We start from the raw sequence: 14,930 nt of genomic DNA on the forward strand, positions 1-14,930 counted from the left end.
GCTGCTATAGACTGATATCTTCAAATATGCACCAAGTTTCTCTTTTCTGTCATTTTGGGGGTCAAGGAATAAAAAATATAGGTCTTGAAGGATAAAGCAGAAGATTATTGACACACATTAGTCACATATTAATATATATAATCACTATTGACACATATTAATTTTACTTGCCTGGAAGCGACTAAAAAAAAAGGCATCTCTTGGTGGGTCACGTGACTTTGCCCGTTCTCCAAGCAGATCTCTCTTATCCGGACAGTGTGTGGAGGAGCCTGGGGAATCTGTGGAAGTTTTCGCGCTGATGCAGAAAGAAAGTCGGTGAATGGATAAATAAGGATGGCCTTGCTCCTGGTCTCCTTGCTGGCATTCTTGGGCACGGGATCTGGATGTCATCACTGGCTGTGTCATTGCTCTAATAGGGTCTTTCTCTGCCAAGACAGCAAGGTGACAGAGATTCCGACCGACCTCCCCCGGAACGCCATTGAACTGTGAGTATCACCGCGGGGACAGCTGTGTGGTTCCCATTTGAGCATTGAGTACTATTATTATTTTCCTATTAGACTGATATCTGCTGGGCTGAAATATTTCTGGCCTGACCAAAGGCTACAGTAGAACACACTCCCCCAGACAGACACTTCTGTCCTGTGGCTTTCCAAGGCGAGTTGGCGAGAGTTTATATTGGCATTTGTCAGGGAAGGCCAGTGTGGAAACTTGAATCTTAGGGAAAGGGGGAGGGGTAGTTTGGAGGACATATTTATGCTAGGGGTAAATTCACACTCCCTACAGAAGCAGGAAAAATAAAAGGGAAAACAAGCAGAGTAGAATACTTAGGAGACCTACACCTGGAAGCCTGAAATGCTGGCCTCAGCCAGCTGCACACACTGGATCTCAAGGAGAGCACCTGTGGCTTTGCAAACAGCACAGATAGTTCTGGGTTCTGAGGTTCTTCTTAATTGGGGAAAGGGAGTCAGAGGTGAGGGGAGAGAGTGTGATGCAGGAAGAATGACTAAGAGGGAGAAAGAACACAGAGGGGAAAGTGATGCCAACTTTAGGTTTTGCTTAACTATTTAAACAGGAAGTATACATTCTCCTAGAATTGGACAAGAATGGGACATACCTCGTCCTATCTCTTCTCTTTGCAATTTGGAATCTAGTGGCCACAAACCAAAGAATTTTTCAAACTCTCACAACGTGTTGAAAGGGATCCAGAGCATAGGACACAGAGTTCTGCCCTCTCAAAAAGTTCTCTCCTGCCACACCAGACATGGGCTCTTTGATTGTTCCGGTAACACTTCCTTAGGAAGTGCAGGTGGGAATCAGATGGCCAACAACCTCCAGTTTTTCACTCTTAGCTGTGATTGGGAATCTCAGATTGTCCTTTTAGGAGAATGTGTGGAATTTAGCACTCTCCATTGACCTCTCAACTCAACAGCTACTGTACAGAGGCAGTTGCAGAGAAGGGAAAACACTGACCAGCTCTGTATTTTGGCTACACTGCCCAGATGAGACCGTTCTTCCAGACAATGCTGAAGAGTGTGCTGTGTACACACCCAGTCTAGTGTATGAGGTCTCCAAACACAGGGAAGGCCAATGTGCCCGGAACTCCTGCAAGTTATCTGCACCTGAGTCCTTTAAGGAATACCCTCCCTGCGCCTCTGCTTTCTACCTTGAACGTGGTTTTAATGCTTGTCTGGGTGGCTGTGCCATAGATACAGATCCCTTCCTCTCTTCACTGATTCACCTCTCTCTGGGTCTCTTCTATTGCCTCCCATGTGACTCTGTGTTTCCAACAGTGATGCCCACGTTATGAAGTAAATATTTCCTATACATTTAATTATTTAGTAGCATTCCACTACACTCCCAGATGTGCCCCACCCCCATGCCTGGCTGTCTAGTGACAGTAATTTCTTCTTAAGAAGATGGATTTTTCCATTCTGCCTAGAAAAAGTTGGGTAACAAGAAAAGGGAGGAAAAGAGTAGGGAATAAAAAAAGGAAGGAATAAAGGAGAGGAGAGATGTGTGCATGATACTTAGTGAGCCCCAAGATGGTTTCTTTTTTTCTTACACTAACATATGAATGACTAAAATACGTCCCTGCTCAAGAGCACTTCATAGCCAAGGAAAAAGCATGACCATGACCTGTTGTGATTTTATAGAAATTGGGAGAATCTTAAACAGAATAGCAGAAAAAAGTCCATGCTCTTGACTCTTTGTAGCTCTAATTATTTATATACAATATAGGAAAATGCATAGAAACGAAAAGACAAATACATGCTGACTTGGCATTAACTGCTACCAGCCTTCCCAACTAGGGATGAGTTTGGAAACTCTGGGGATTATGTGAAGAAAATGTCTTCCTCCCCATAGAGCTTAAATCAGACTCTGCTAAGTGTAACCCAACAGTCTTCTTGACAAGTGTGCTGTGAAGGAAAAGATAGAGTGGGATAACTGCTTGAAGTGTGTGTGTGTGTGTGTGTGTGTGTGAGAGAGAGAGAGAGAGAGAGAGAGAGAGAGAGAGAGAGAGAGAATGACAAGAACATTCTTGGGAGAGAACATTTTTTCCATATATTAATAGGCCTAGGGTAAAGTGGAGCTTTGCCAAGGAAGTGAAATTGTGGACTCAGCCTGGTGTTCCTCACGCATCGTGCAGTGTTGGATTTGGGTAAAGACTTTAGTGATGCCCATGTCAGGTAAGGTTGGGTTGACTAGTTGACCTTCACTGACTCCAGTGGATTGATCCACCATCATGGAAAAGGGGTAGTACTCACATGGTGGAAAACAACTGTCTGTCTCTGGCCTTTCTGTCTAGTTTGTAGCAGTTTCCTTTCATATCTCTTATATGCTGTGATCACCAATGGCCACTCATACCCTCTGATATGCCCATGCTGGTGTGAGTGGCAGAAGGACCAGAAGGGCACTGATGCAAGTGGATTCCATTTTGCAAATGGCTCCTGTGGCTTGCTTTATGCTCTGTATGTACTGGTTCGCTGAAAGTCCTCAATGGAAGTGCAAGCACGGTGCTGCTGTTGCTTCTCAAAAGCATAGTAAACGGGACAACCTCAGGAAAGACCTCCATGCAGCTCCTTCATGCAGAACTAAACCAAATTTAAGTCTGTCTTTGTCTCCCCTGCATGCTGTGGGTAATTCATGTATTCTGACTACTTTCTATGGAAAAATGCCTATATGCTGTTCTTAGAGCTGGACTAGAAGTCATTCAGTCTCCTTTGCAGCTATTCAACTCAAGTGTGGCAGTGTAAAAGCAGACATAGACAAGCAGGTACATGAATCAAATAGTCCTCAAAAAAAAAAACATTTTTTGTGTACATTGAAATTTAAATTTTACATCATCTTACAATGCAAAATCTTCTGACTTTTCTAAATCTGTAAAAAAAAGATAAATAAATAAAATAAGAGGTAAAGAAAATATTTCTAGCTCATGATCTTTAAAAAAATCAATCACAAAAGTGTTACTTGATTATGTATGACAGCCAGTTTGGTCCAGTCTAGTTTGCTTGTTGTCCACTCTTGCTTTAACTTACAGCTTCGAGGTAAGAGAATACATCGAATGTAAATTGCTCAAGTAGGGTCTAGCAACTTGAAGCATAGCACCACAGTGAGAACATTAAGCCAAACCAAGGGTCAAGAGTTGGAGCCACCCAAAGGGGGTTGACTGTCATTTTTAAAATGACTGTGACTAGTCAACAAAGACAGAATTAGTACCTCCCCACTGTGCCAGTAACTTATCCTCTCATCTGCGCTCCTGGCTATATGATAGAAATGACAGTGCATGCACAGGATTGCTATGGAGACTAAACAAGACAGTGCCAGGAACAAACTTAGCACTATGTCTCCTGTGCTTTTCTTGTTAATAATGGTGGTGTTCACAAGTTGAAAACATTAGACAAACACACTCTCATGCATAGGGCTTTCATGAAGATTAGATCAGTTGAGAAGATTAGGACTGATTTGGAAAATGATAAATTTTTATATAATCTGTCACTTCCCTGTTATATGTCATTGGGTGCAAAATTTAACCTTCATACACTGAGTAAACAAAGCCAACAACAACAACAATAAAACAAAACAAAACAACAAAACAACTTGGTATTTCCACTGGCTGTTAGTATTTGCCAAGCACATAGGAAGCAGATTGATTCAGATCATCAAGAAAGCGATCTGATTTCTGACTTATCGCAGAATCTGCTTCAGTTGGAGGTAGCCGCCAGATCTAGAAAGGTCTATGATCATTCTTCATTCTTGATGGAGTTGAAATTCTTGGAAAAAAAGAAAAAGTAAACATTCTCTCCAGGTCCAAAATTTTAAATCTAGAAGATACTCTGGATACAATCCTTTCCTCTAGTACAGTCTGTAATAGTTAAAGAGAGTCCACTGATATCATTCTTGATTTAGGGAATGCTGAGCCCAGCTCCTGGCTGCCTGTGTTGGACTCTCTCCTTACAAATATGGGAATGTACAGTTGCAATCTCTTTTGACTAGCATTTACTTTGAATTCATTCTTTGTAAATTTCTATTCCTTCTTGGCCTTAGATTCCTTGTATGGTTGCTTGGATTAGCTCCTTCCCCACATTCCACAGCTCTAGGCTATTTTTCAGTTAGAAACAAGTTTTTCTGGCTCAGCCTTTGTTTAGCAGAACCTTAGTTCTGAGGGATAATATTTCAATGTTCTGTGCAAAGAGGGATTGCAATGTGCCTTTGCCATGCCCACCAGTAGTATGATCCTCAAGTAAAATAGTTCATGGTGTTTTCAAACATAATTTTGGAGTGCTTTTTCCCCTAGGAGCATGTTTGGGGGGTTAAGATCCCATAGACAGATACTTTGGGAAAAGCTGGCTTATTCAACCCCCACTGCCAGAAAGAATTCCTTCTTGGCGGGAACCATGAGCAGGAATCCTAGCTCCTGAAACAGTCCTAACAAACATGAGCCCTTGGGTAGCTTTTCATTGTATTGTGGCAATTTAAATGTGTCTGTTCTTATCACCAAGGTGCTTCTAACACCTAGACTGTAACCACTAGAGAAACAGCCGTCACTTCTTACCACAGCATCCATGGTGATGACCTCCATCCTCTGACGGGAGGACTAGCCCTCCAAGGCTTTTCTAGTCCCCCATTATCCCTTCCTCTGAAATTTCTCTTCTTTCTCCAAAGCAGCCTGCTCATTGTCATCCCATTCCCTCTGCAAAAAGCCATCACCACGAAGCATTATGTTCAAAAATAATGCAATAGCTCAGTAGCTTCCCTTTCTGGCTTACATCTCCTCACCCTCTAGTAGATGATCGAACTCACAGGCTGGAGGGTTTCTCTCAAACTGTATCTCTACCTCTGTCTTCATACAGACTCTTGCTTTAGTTGCACTGAGTCTCTTCTTGGCCTCTTGCTGTGCACACTAGTTAGCATAGTCACACTGGCAGTTTGTGTCTTTCATGACGTCATCCGTGGTCACTCGGTCTCTATTAATCTTGCCCTCTTCTGAATCAGGATGCGGGCTCATTTCACACTTCATCTGGCTTTGGGTTTAATTTTTCGTGTGTGTCTTATTTCTCCAACTGCAGTGAAAATGTCCCCTGTGCTGCTCATTGCGTCTGGGTCAATGCAATACACATTCTGGGTCTTCAATTATGTGTTGAACAAATGCTTTAATAAATCAGGCAGAATTACATCTGGTTATTTGCTCTGCTACTCAGTATTGAAGAAAAGATTTCTATAAAAGATGATTACTACTCTCTCCTGCAGTGAACTATGATAGCATTTGATAGTGTTCTTGTTTTCCTTGTTTTACTATGTGTTTGTTTTAAAGAAAATGCCGATATATCTCTCTGGAATCTGTTAATTTATTCAGAAAGAGCAAAACAAGTCACCTAAGTTAAAAGTTGAATATTCTGTACACTAGTAAGTCATTAAATTCTTTTGACTTGAGTTAACTGTGTCTGCCTCTATATACTTATAAATATTAAAAAGATGGATGAAATTGCCTAAACAAAATCACTTTAAACCTGACAGAAATGTTCAAACAGAAATATATTTTTGCCAAATAGGACCAGATCTCAAACCTGGAATATTACCCATTTAATGTTCTTTAATTGTTACTCTGTTGCATTAGCCAAAAATCAAGTGCACATTGCCTGGGTGCCCAGTGCAGGCTTGTCCGCTGCCTTGCCTTGTTTAGATGTTCCTTTGAAAGAAACTCTTCTGCCTTAATGCTAATGCACACAGCATAATCCTTTCTCCTAACAAAAACCCCTATACTTACTTTATCAAAAATTGCCTATGGCCAATGTTTTGAATTTAATTGGGCTGCTAGAAAGGTTTGTATTCCCTGCAGAGGAATCAGAGAGAAAAAAAATAAAGAAATACAGTGCCTTGAACAAGTAGAAATTACATTCCAAGGGAAAAATCTTTTAAAGCAGAAGATGAACTCTACCCTGAGAATTGGCTAAGAGCTATAATTTACAGAGGTATCATCAGCAATTGAAGGGTGGGGGCTTGATGGCATAGAACTCCGCTCGCTTCGTGAGGATAAAATCACACTACTGTACTGAGGGGTCCCTGCTACCCTTCCCACACTAAAGAAGCCTGAATTTTAGAAAGAAGGGCGTATCATTCCAGAAGATGAGAAATTCATTTAACTTTTGAGTATCCTTCTCCAAACTACTTAATTCGGTTATCCAATCACTATAGTTGATTGGATTATATTTTTCTTTAAGCTGTTAGATTGTGACTAAATTTAGTTTTATTTAGACTAGATTCCAGCTTATATATGCCTACAAGGTCAACTATGAAAGAGAGTAATTATTTTTAATTGCCTAGGATCTGATTATAATGAGATTTGGATGTTTGTTTCTGTTCTGACCTCTCCCTGAGATATCTGAAAGCCTGTTCTCTGTCTCTGACCTGGACAGGCCGTTACCTTGTTCATTCATATGGAATATGCCACTGAGCTGAAACTCTTCAAATGATTATATATATATATATATATATATATATATATATATATATATATATATATATAAACCAAGCCAAGGACTTGAACTCAATTAATTATTTAGTCTTAGGAGTGGTTTGAATTCATTCTCTCTCAGCTGCTCTTTCAAACCTTTCTCATCAAAGAGCAACATAGAACCCTTACACGGAGTCCTGTTTCAACAATTGCAGTAAATGTACATCTTCATAATGCCCTACTTGATGAAAACCTCTACAAAACAAAGGGTCCATAAGTTCAATTAAGTTTCAATGAAATAGAAAACTCAACTGACTGAGGATACTATGGAGAAAATTCTTATCTAGCATGCTGGAAAATGGAACTAGGATTCTGGTTCCTTTGATTCTGAAGTGCTTTCATTTTATGAATACCATCCAAACAAACTTGCCAAAACCAATGGGATTCTCTTAGGCCTCAGATTCTAATGGTTGGGTAATAATTCTAGTTGTTAGACTTAATAGGTGAGTATTCCCTTGGGCTGCATGCATGGTTTTGTTATGTGAAAGCAGTTTGAATAATCCCCATACAGACACATAGATTGTTGTTATAGATTGACAGGGATTTTGAACAAGAATTTGCTAAGAATCTCAGCTCTGGCAATGACTTTGTGCCTAAATAAACAAAGCTGAGAGATTGCTGAGCGTGCTGTCCCTCTAATGACCTCCTGAAGGACAACAGCAGTAGAAATAAAGGCTTCTGCTACCAAAGGGTCACAGTGTGAAGTTCCAAACTGTCGGGAGTAACATTCTACTGTGTGAAAGTGTGTGAGATTGGTCTCAGAAAGACAGGATCCGTCCCTAAAAGACAGTGTGGCCTATACTCATGCTTCCTCTTGTCTCATCCTCAGTCCATCAGTTATCCTTTGATCTTTCTGCCTCTCCTCTCTTGTAGCTCTGTGCTGAGCTCTTACCCTAACTTATTACCCTCTGTGATTCAACTCTCAGATTCAGGATAAAAGTCAGACATATTCTGGCATCAAGTCAACATCCCAGTGTCCTCTCCTATCCTTTCTGTCCTCAACCCTGTTACACACACACTATTTTCTTATCCCTAGCTCTCAGATATATCTTCTATTTCCCTACCTAAACACAAATATTTTCTCTTTTCTAAATATACTTTTTCTACTCCAGTATTCCATTTTGAGACCACAGGAAAGTGGCTCATTTTTCACAACATGTTCTTTTAACTACAAGCATTTATTGATTATATGTGTACAAGACACTTGCCAAGGACAAGCAATGTCCCTTCTCCAATGAAGATGCAAAAAAAAGCATCAAGTAAAAATTAAAGTTTTCCTCATTCCTCTCATAGGAACCAACCCCCCAAAGAATAGTCATTGTGAAGACCACCAACTTGATAATTTATTGCTTATGGAAGATAAAACAAACATTATGAGAACTAGTAGAAAAGAATGCCAGTGAAACTGAATGAGAACAGAGCTTCACATAGCACTGAAATAAGGTCAAGGAAGAGGCATCATCCTGTCAGTCTACATCTTTCTTGCTGACCACCCTATGGTTGATTTCAGGAGCTGTTCTAGGGCCACTTCTCAAATGTCTGTGGCTTAAAAGGCTGGAAACCACTTACTATATTTTACAAGGACAACATAGTCAAGAAATAAAAAATAATAACAATAAACACCAGCAAATTAATGGTAGGGCTTAATGGAACATGATCATATAGTTACATTTAACTTTAAGTTTTAAAATTATGAAAATGGCAGGGTTGAGTCTTCTGAGCTGACATACTACTTGGAAGGCTCAGCAAGCAAGAAAGACTGGGGCTGTTGTCTTCCTCCAAATTCTTACTTTTCTCCAAAGCTACTGTGTTCCTAAATGTTGTCATGTATTTTTTGGGTAAGATTTTGCCTATCAGTGGGCTATGGTTGCCGGATCCACCCAACCATCAAGCAGTAGCATCACAGCAGTAGCACCGCTAGCAGGACCACCAACACCACCAGCAGCAGCAGCATCACCATTATCACAATCGCCACCACCACCACCACCACCACCACCACCAGCACCTCCAGCAGCAGCATCGCCACCACCACCACCACCACCACCACCACCACCACCACCACCAGCAGCAGCAGCAGCAGCAGCATCACCATTATCACAATCGCCACCACCAGCAGCAGCAGCAGCAGCAGCAGCAGCAGCAGCAGCAGTGGCAGCATCACCATTATCACAATTGCCACCACCACCACCACCAACAACAACAACAACAACACCAGCAGCACCTCCAGCAGCAGCAGCAGCAGCAGCAGCAGCAGCAGCAGCAGCAGCAGCAGCAGCAACAGCAGCATCACCATTATCACAATCGCCACCACTACCACCACCAACAACAACACCAACACCAACACCAGCAGCACCTCCAGCAGCAGCAGCAGCAGCAGCAGCAGCATCACCATTATCACAATCGCCACCACCACCACCACCACCACCAGCAGCAGCACCTCCAGCAGCACCTCTAGCAGCAGCAGCAGCAGCAGCATTACCATTATCACAATCGCCACCAGCAGCAGCATGGGATGCATTCTCTTCAGAGTTGGAAATAGCAGTGACTTGCCTCACAAAGTCCATGGGCCTGCAGAAGCAATATACCTTCAAATATAAAGGTACACAAGCAGAGGATCCCTGAGAGCCCTGAACTCTTAAGGAATTTCTCTTTCTTCTCCATTTTTAAACTCTTTTTATGTGGCTGTATTAACTTTAGACTAGAAGAACAAATTAAATACAAAACAAAACAATCGCTTTCCATCTTCAGCCCACTGCATGAACCATCCACAGCCAACTCCAAGCCAACACCACTTCCATATACCTGCTATTGCTGCTTTCTGACCAGAGAAGGAAGATGCTTAGTGAGTAAACAGTGTGGCCTTTGTCTTCATCTATATACTGAGAAAGGGAGAAAAATCATGCAACAAGAAATACTGGCTTAGGTTATAAAACTGAGACAGTAACAAAAAAATGTGAGTATTGTGACAGACAGCTGAGAGGTCATCTGGAATCCTGCCTGTAGTAGCCGCACTGCTTATCACGCCCCTGAGATGAGAAACACCCTAGTTCGTTCGAGAAGAACACACAGTCTTCGAAAGGCATCTCATTGCCCCAAACAAACACTAGAGACGAGTGGAAGAAGAACAAACAGTTCTGACAGCCAGATAGAAAGCCCATAGAGGAACCCTTGGGAGCAGCTCTCTTGGGAAAGATTCCGAAGAGAAAAGAACAACATTGGTGAACACTGTAAAAATCTCGGCAGAAGACCCAACTGGGTCATTAAGTCAAGGGAACATCAAATCTTGGATCTGGACTCAGGCAGGTCAAGCTCCCTGGAGAAAATCTTCCAGACTCCTGCAGGAAGACGAAGCATTTGTTATCAGTATTCTGGCATGCCGATGGATGAGTGAGGGCTCTGGGAGAAGTAACTTAGCATCTACATTCATAAGTGGTACCTAGTACCTATAAATCCACAAATTCTGTTTATGATCTGTGAAGAATGCATCCTCAGCACCTGCCCTGAAGCCTGTGCCCCTCAGTTCAGCTACTTGGGAGGCTGACGCAGGATTGCTAGCCTGGGTAGCTTAGAGATTCAGTCTCAGATTTTTTTCCTAATCTAATGAATTGTATTATACAGCTCAATGGCAGAGTACTTGCTTAATATTTGGGAGAGTCTGGTTCAGTCCTCAGTACTACACACACACACACACACACACACACACACACACACACGAAGATGATACATGAATAAATCCATCTTTGGTGTTTTGCCAATGAGGGTAAGGGCTCTTGCCTAACAACAGTCAATGGTGTCTAGCTGCCTATTTACTTATCTATATTTATTTATTTACTTTTGTTGGGAAGAGATTTGAGACATGATCTCACTATGTAGCCCTGGCTGGCCTAGAACTCTCTATGCCTCAAACTCAGAGTCCACCTGCCTCTACAATCTGAAAGCTGGGATTAAAGATGTGTGTCACCATACTTGGCATCTTAAATAAAGTCTGACAATCTTTATCCAGCTCACCTTGCTTCCACCTCTTCCCAGAGTTACGTACCCCAGAGGATGGGGAGCTGTGCAGTACCAATCACACTGCTTTAGATCATTGTGCAGAGTCTGAAATCTCAGCATGGCTCTGTCTCAGAACAGGAGACAATGTGACCATTTCAGCTCTGACTGTACAACCTTGGACTGGGTTGAGGTCCTATATGCTAGCCAGCCCAAAGGGGACACCACTACAGCGGTGGTCACTGCATCTTGTTCACCAGTTTTATAATCTGAACATTTGGTTGCTCTTACAACCTTGTAGCTTCATTCTTGAAAAAAATCCTCTTACCATCTCCTCAATGGGGTTTATGACAAAAAAAACATTGTTTAACATTTCATCCCCACCCAGGAATCCCCATTCATGACTCAATTGGCTCAATTTGGCTCTGTTTTCATGTTTCCACTGAAAATCCTTCTTGTCACAAGACTGGTAAATTATTCTTTATTCTTAGTACTTTTAATACAGTGATTTAATTATTTTTCAAATAAAAACAAGAAGTCCAGTACCACAGGATTACCTTCAAACTCAAATACCAGATGTGAAGACTGCTTCCTTGCCCACAGGTTATAGATCCTCGGAGGACTCCACAGAGCTGGCCAACACCTGCTGGCGGCTGCTTTCTTCTGATTCTATGCTATAGCGTCCTTTACTTCTCTGCCAAGTTCTGCACTGCTGCCCGACCTCAGATGCTAGAGCACACATTCTTAATTCTGAACGGTCTCTGCTGTGATCTGCATTCAATGTGGTCAGCTCATCCACTATGTAGAGTTACTTAACACATACATGGTCCTGTTCCATGTATGGAATGCCCAACAAAGCCTGGAGACCTTCACTTGGATCCCTCCTTGGAGTTGCAAAAAAAAAAAAAAAAAAAGACAAAGTACAAAACAGTACAATTAACCTCCTTAGCCCAAGGTGCCCTACTCTCCCTGTATCGCCAAGTCCAAGCTCCCAAATCATCCCATCACCTGGTGCTAGGGATTTAGTCCCTGAAGCATGACTCTGAAGTCTCCACTTCTCCATACTGTCACCACCACCATAGCTCCAGCTATTATCTCCTTCATCAGGTCTACAGAGAAGGCCCACAGAACTCTCCATTTCCTGGTTTTAGTGAATCCATGCCCATCATGGCAGCAAGAACAGGTCTAGAGTCTCCCTTACAGTGAAATTTATTCAACTCACATTTTATGACATCCGATTATGACTGACAGGGCTGTACCTGCTGGGGCGCCAGAATTCTTTCTCTCATAGAGATCATATGCTTTGCCATGAGTACTGACTGTCCTGACTCTGTCTCCAGTAACACGAAACCCATCATGCACTGCTTTCCCATCACCACTGAATTCTAGACACCTTAAACGCAAGCTTTTTTTTCTTTCTTTTTTTCATCTTTATTAACTTGGGTATTTCTTATTACATTTCGATTGTTATTCCCTTTCCCAGTTTCCGGGCCAACATCCCCCTAACCCCTCCCCTTCCCCTTCTCGTTGAGTGTTCCCCTCCCCATCCTCCCCCCATTACCGCCCTCCCCCCCAACACTGGGTGTTCAATCTTGGCAGGACCAAGGGCTTCCCCTTCCACTGGTGATCTTACTAGGCTATTCATTGCTACCTATGAGGTTGGAGCCCAGGGTCAGTCCATGTATAGTCTTTGGGTAGTGGCTTAGTCCCTGGAAGCTCTGGTTAGTTGGCATTGTTGTTCATATGGGGTCTCAAGCCCCTTCAGGCTCTTTCAGTCCTTTCTAAGATGCCTTCAACGGGGGTCCCGTTCTCAGTTCAGTGGTTTAATGATGGTATTCGCCTATGTATTTGCTGTATTCTGGCTGTGTCTCTCAGAAGCGATCTACATCCGGCTCCTGTCGGTCTGCACTTCTTTGCTTCATCCATCTTGTCTAGTTTGGTGGCTGTATATGTATGGGCCACATGTAGGGCAGGCTCTGAATGGGTGTTCCTTCTGCCTCTTTTCTAAACTTTGCCTCCCTATTCCCTGCCAAGGGTATTCTTGTTCCCCTTTTAAAAAACGAGTGAAGCATTCACATTTTGGTCATCCTTCCTGAGTTTCATGTATCCTGTGCATCTAGGGTAATTCAAGCATTTGGGCTAATATCCACTTATCAATGAGTACATACCATGTGTGTTTTTCTGTGATTGGGTTACCTCACTCAGGATGATATTTTCCAGTTCCATCCATTTGCCTATGAATTTCATAAAGTCATTGTTTTGGATAGCTGAGTAATATTCCATTGTGTAGATGTACCACATTTTCTGTATCTATTCCTCTGTTGAAGGGCATCTGGGTTCTTTCCAGCTTCTGGCTATTATAAATAAGGCTGCTATGAACATAGTGGAGCATGTGTCTTTGTTATATGTTGGGGCATCTTTTGGGTATATGCCCAAGACAGGTATAGCTGAGTCCTCAGGTAGTTCAATGTCCAATTTTCTGAGGAACCTCCAGACTGATTTCCAGAATGGTTGTACCAGTCTGCAATCCCACCAACAATGGAGGAGTGTTCCTCTTTCTCCACATCCTCGCCAGCATCTGCTGTCACCTGAGTTTTTGATCTTAGCCATTCTCACCGGTGTGAGGTGAAATCTCAGGGTTGTTTTGATTTGCATTTCCCTTATGACTAAAGATGTTAAACATTTCTTTAGGTGTTTCTCAGTCATTTGGCATTCATCAGCTGAGAATTCTTTGTTTAGCTCTGTACCCCATTTTTTTTTAATCTGTAAGAGGATTTTTATTGATCAGGAAGCACAGGTATCTGTGGGTGTCCCAGTCAATTCGGAAGACTGGAGCGCCTAGCAGAACCAGGGATGGGTTTTTATAGGGCATTGGGGAGCAGACGCAGGCTTACAGAAGCAGATGTATGGTTATAGGGATGTGATTGGTGGAGTAAATGAGGCATACATGTACATTATCTATTTTGGCTATAATCATAACAGTAAGTTAGCAAAAAGTACATGGTGGTCAGGGCTTCTGGGGAGTCAGAGACTGTTTCTTTTTCCCTGCCAGGTGGCCCATGGAGCAATGTCCATATCTTAGTCTGGTTTCTGCATTTTGTTTTCTTTTCTTTTCTTTTTTTTTTTTTTTGGTTCTTTTTTTCGGAGCTGGGGACCGAACCCAGGGCCTTGTGCTTCCTAGGCAAGCGCTCTACCACTGAGCTAAATCCCCAACCCCTGCATTTTGTTTTCTTTTATGGTCTGTTTCATCTAAATGATGGGTCAGCTTGTCCCACAAAGCTTGGACACATCTGAACTTTCTCAGGCTCATTTTAGTTCTGAGTCTGTGTATCTAAAAACTTACTTTTTACTTCTATAGTTGAGGGCCTTGGGCCCCTCCTTTCTGGGAGGGGGTCTTTCAGGCCACATCTTTTTTTTTTTTAAAGATTTTATTTATTATGTATATAAGTACACTGTAGCTATCTTCAGACACATCAGAGGAGGGCAACAGGTCTCATTACAGATGGTTGTGAACCATCATGTGGTTGCTGGGACCTCTGGAAGAACAGTCAGTGCTCTTAACTGCTGAGCCATCTCTCCAGCCTAAGGCCACATCTTCTAATAGTGCCACTCCCTGGGCCAAGCATATGCAAACCATCACATTCCCTGCGCTGGCCTCCACAGGCTTGTTTAAACAGAAGAGTCTGAAGCCATACCTAAACTTAGCATAATAAAGTACATTTAGTCCAACTTCCAAAGTCCCCATAGTCTATAGCAGTATCATCAATGTTAAAAGTCCAAAGTTCAAAGTCTCTTTCTTGATCCATCTAATCACTTAACTGTAATTCCTGACTTAATTGTAATTCTTGAATTAAGACAGGCAACCAGCTGGGCAAACTTCAAACTCTGTCATCTCCATGTCTTCAGATCTTCAACTCCTTTGTCATCT

The 14,930-nt window shown here is 42.3% G+C and overlaps 1 protein-coding gene across 1 annotated transcript in view; it reads left to right on the forward strand.

Annotated features, from left to right (window-relative positions):
- The first annotated feature begins 263 nt into the window (after positions 1–263).
- Positions 264–14,930, forward strand: part of Fshr (follicle stimulating hormone receptor) — a 207,960-nt gene continuing 193,293 nt past the window's right edge. Inside the window, exon 1 of the mRNA NM_199237.2 lies at positions 264–485. Within this exon, the coding sequence (NP_954707.1) occupies positions 334–485 (152 nt within the window). The 5' untranslated portion in view covers positions 264–333. The remainder of the gene's footprint in view (positions 486–14,930) is intronic.

This window comes from Rattus norvegicus, chromosome 6, assembly GCF_036323735.1.
Source record: "Rattus norvegicus strain BN/NHsdMcwi chromosome 6, GRCr8, whole genome shotgun sequence".
Lineage (NCBI taxonomy): Eukaryota > Metazoa > Chordata > Mammalia > Rodentia > Muridae > Rattus > Rattus norvegicus.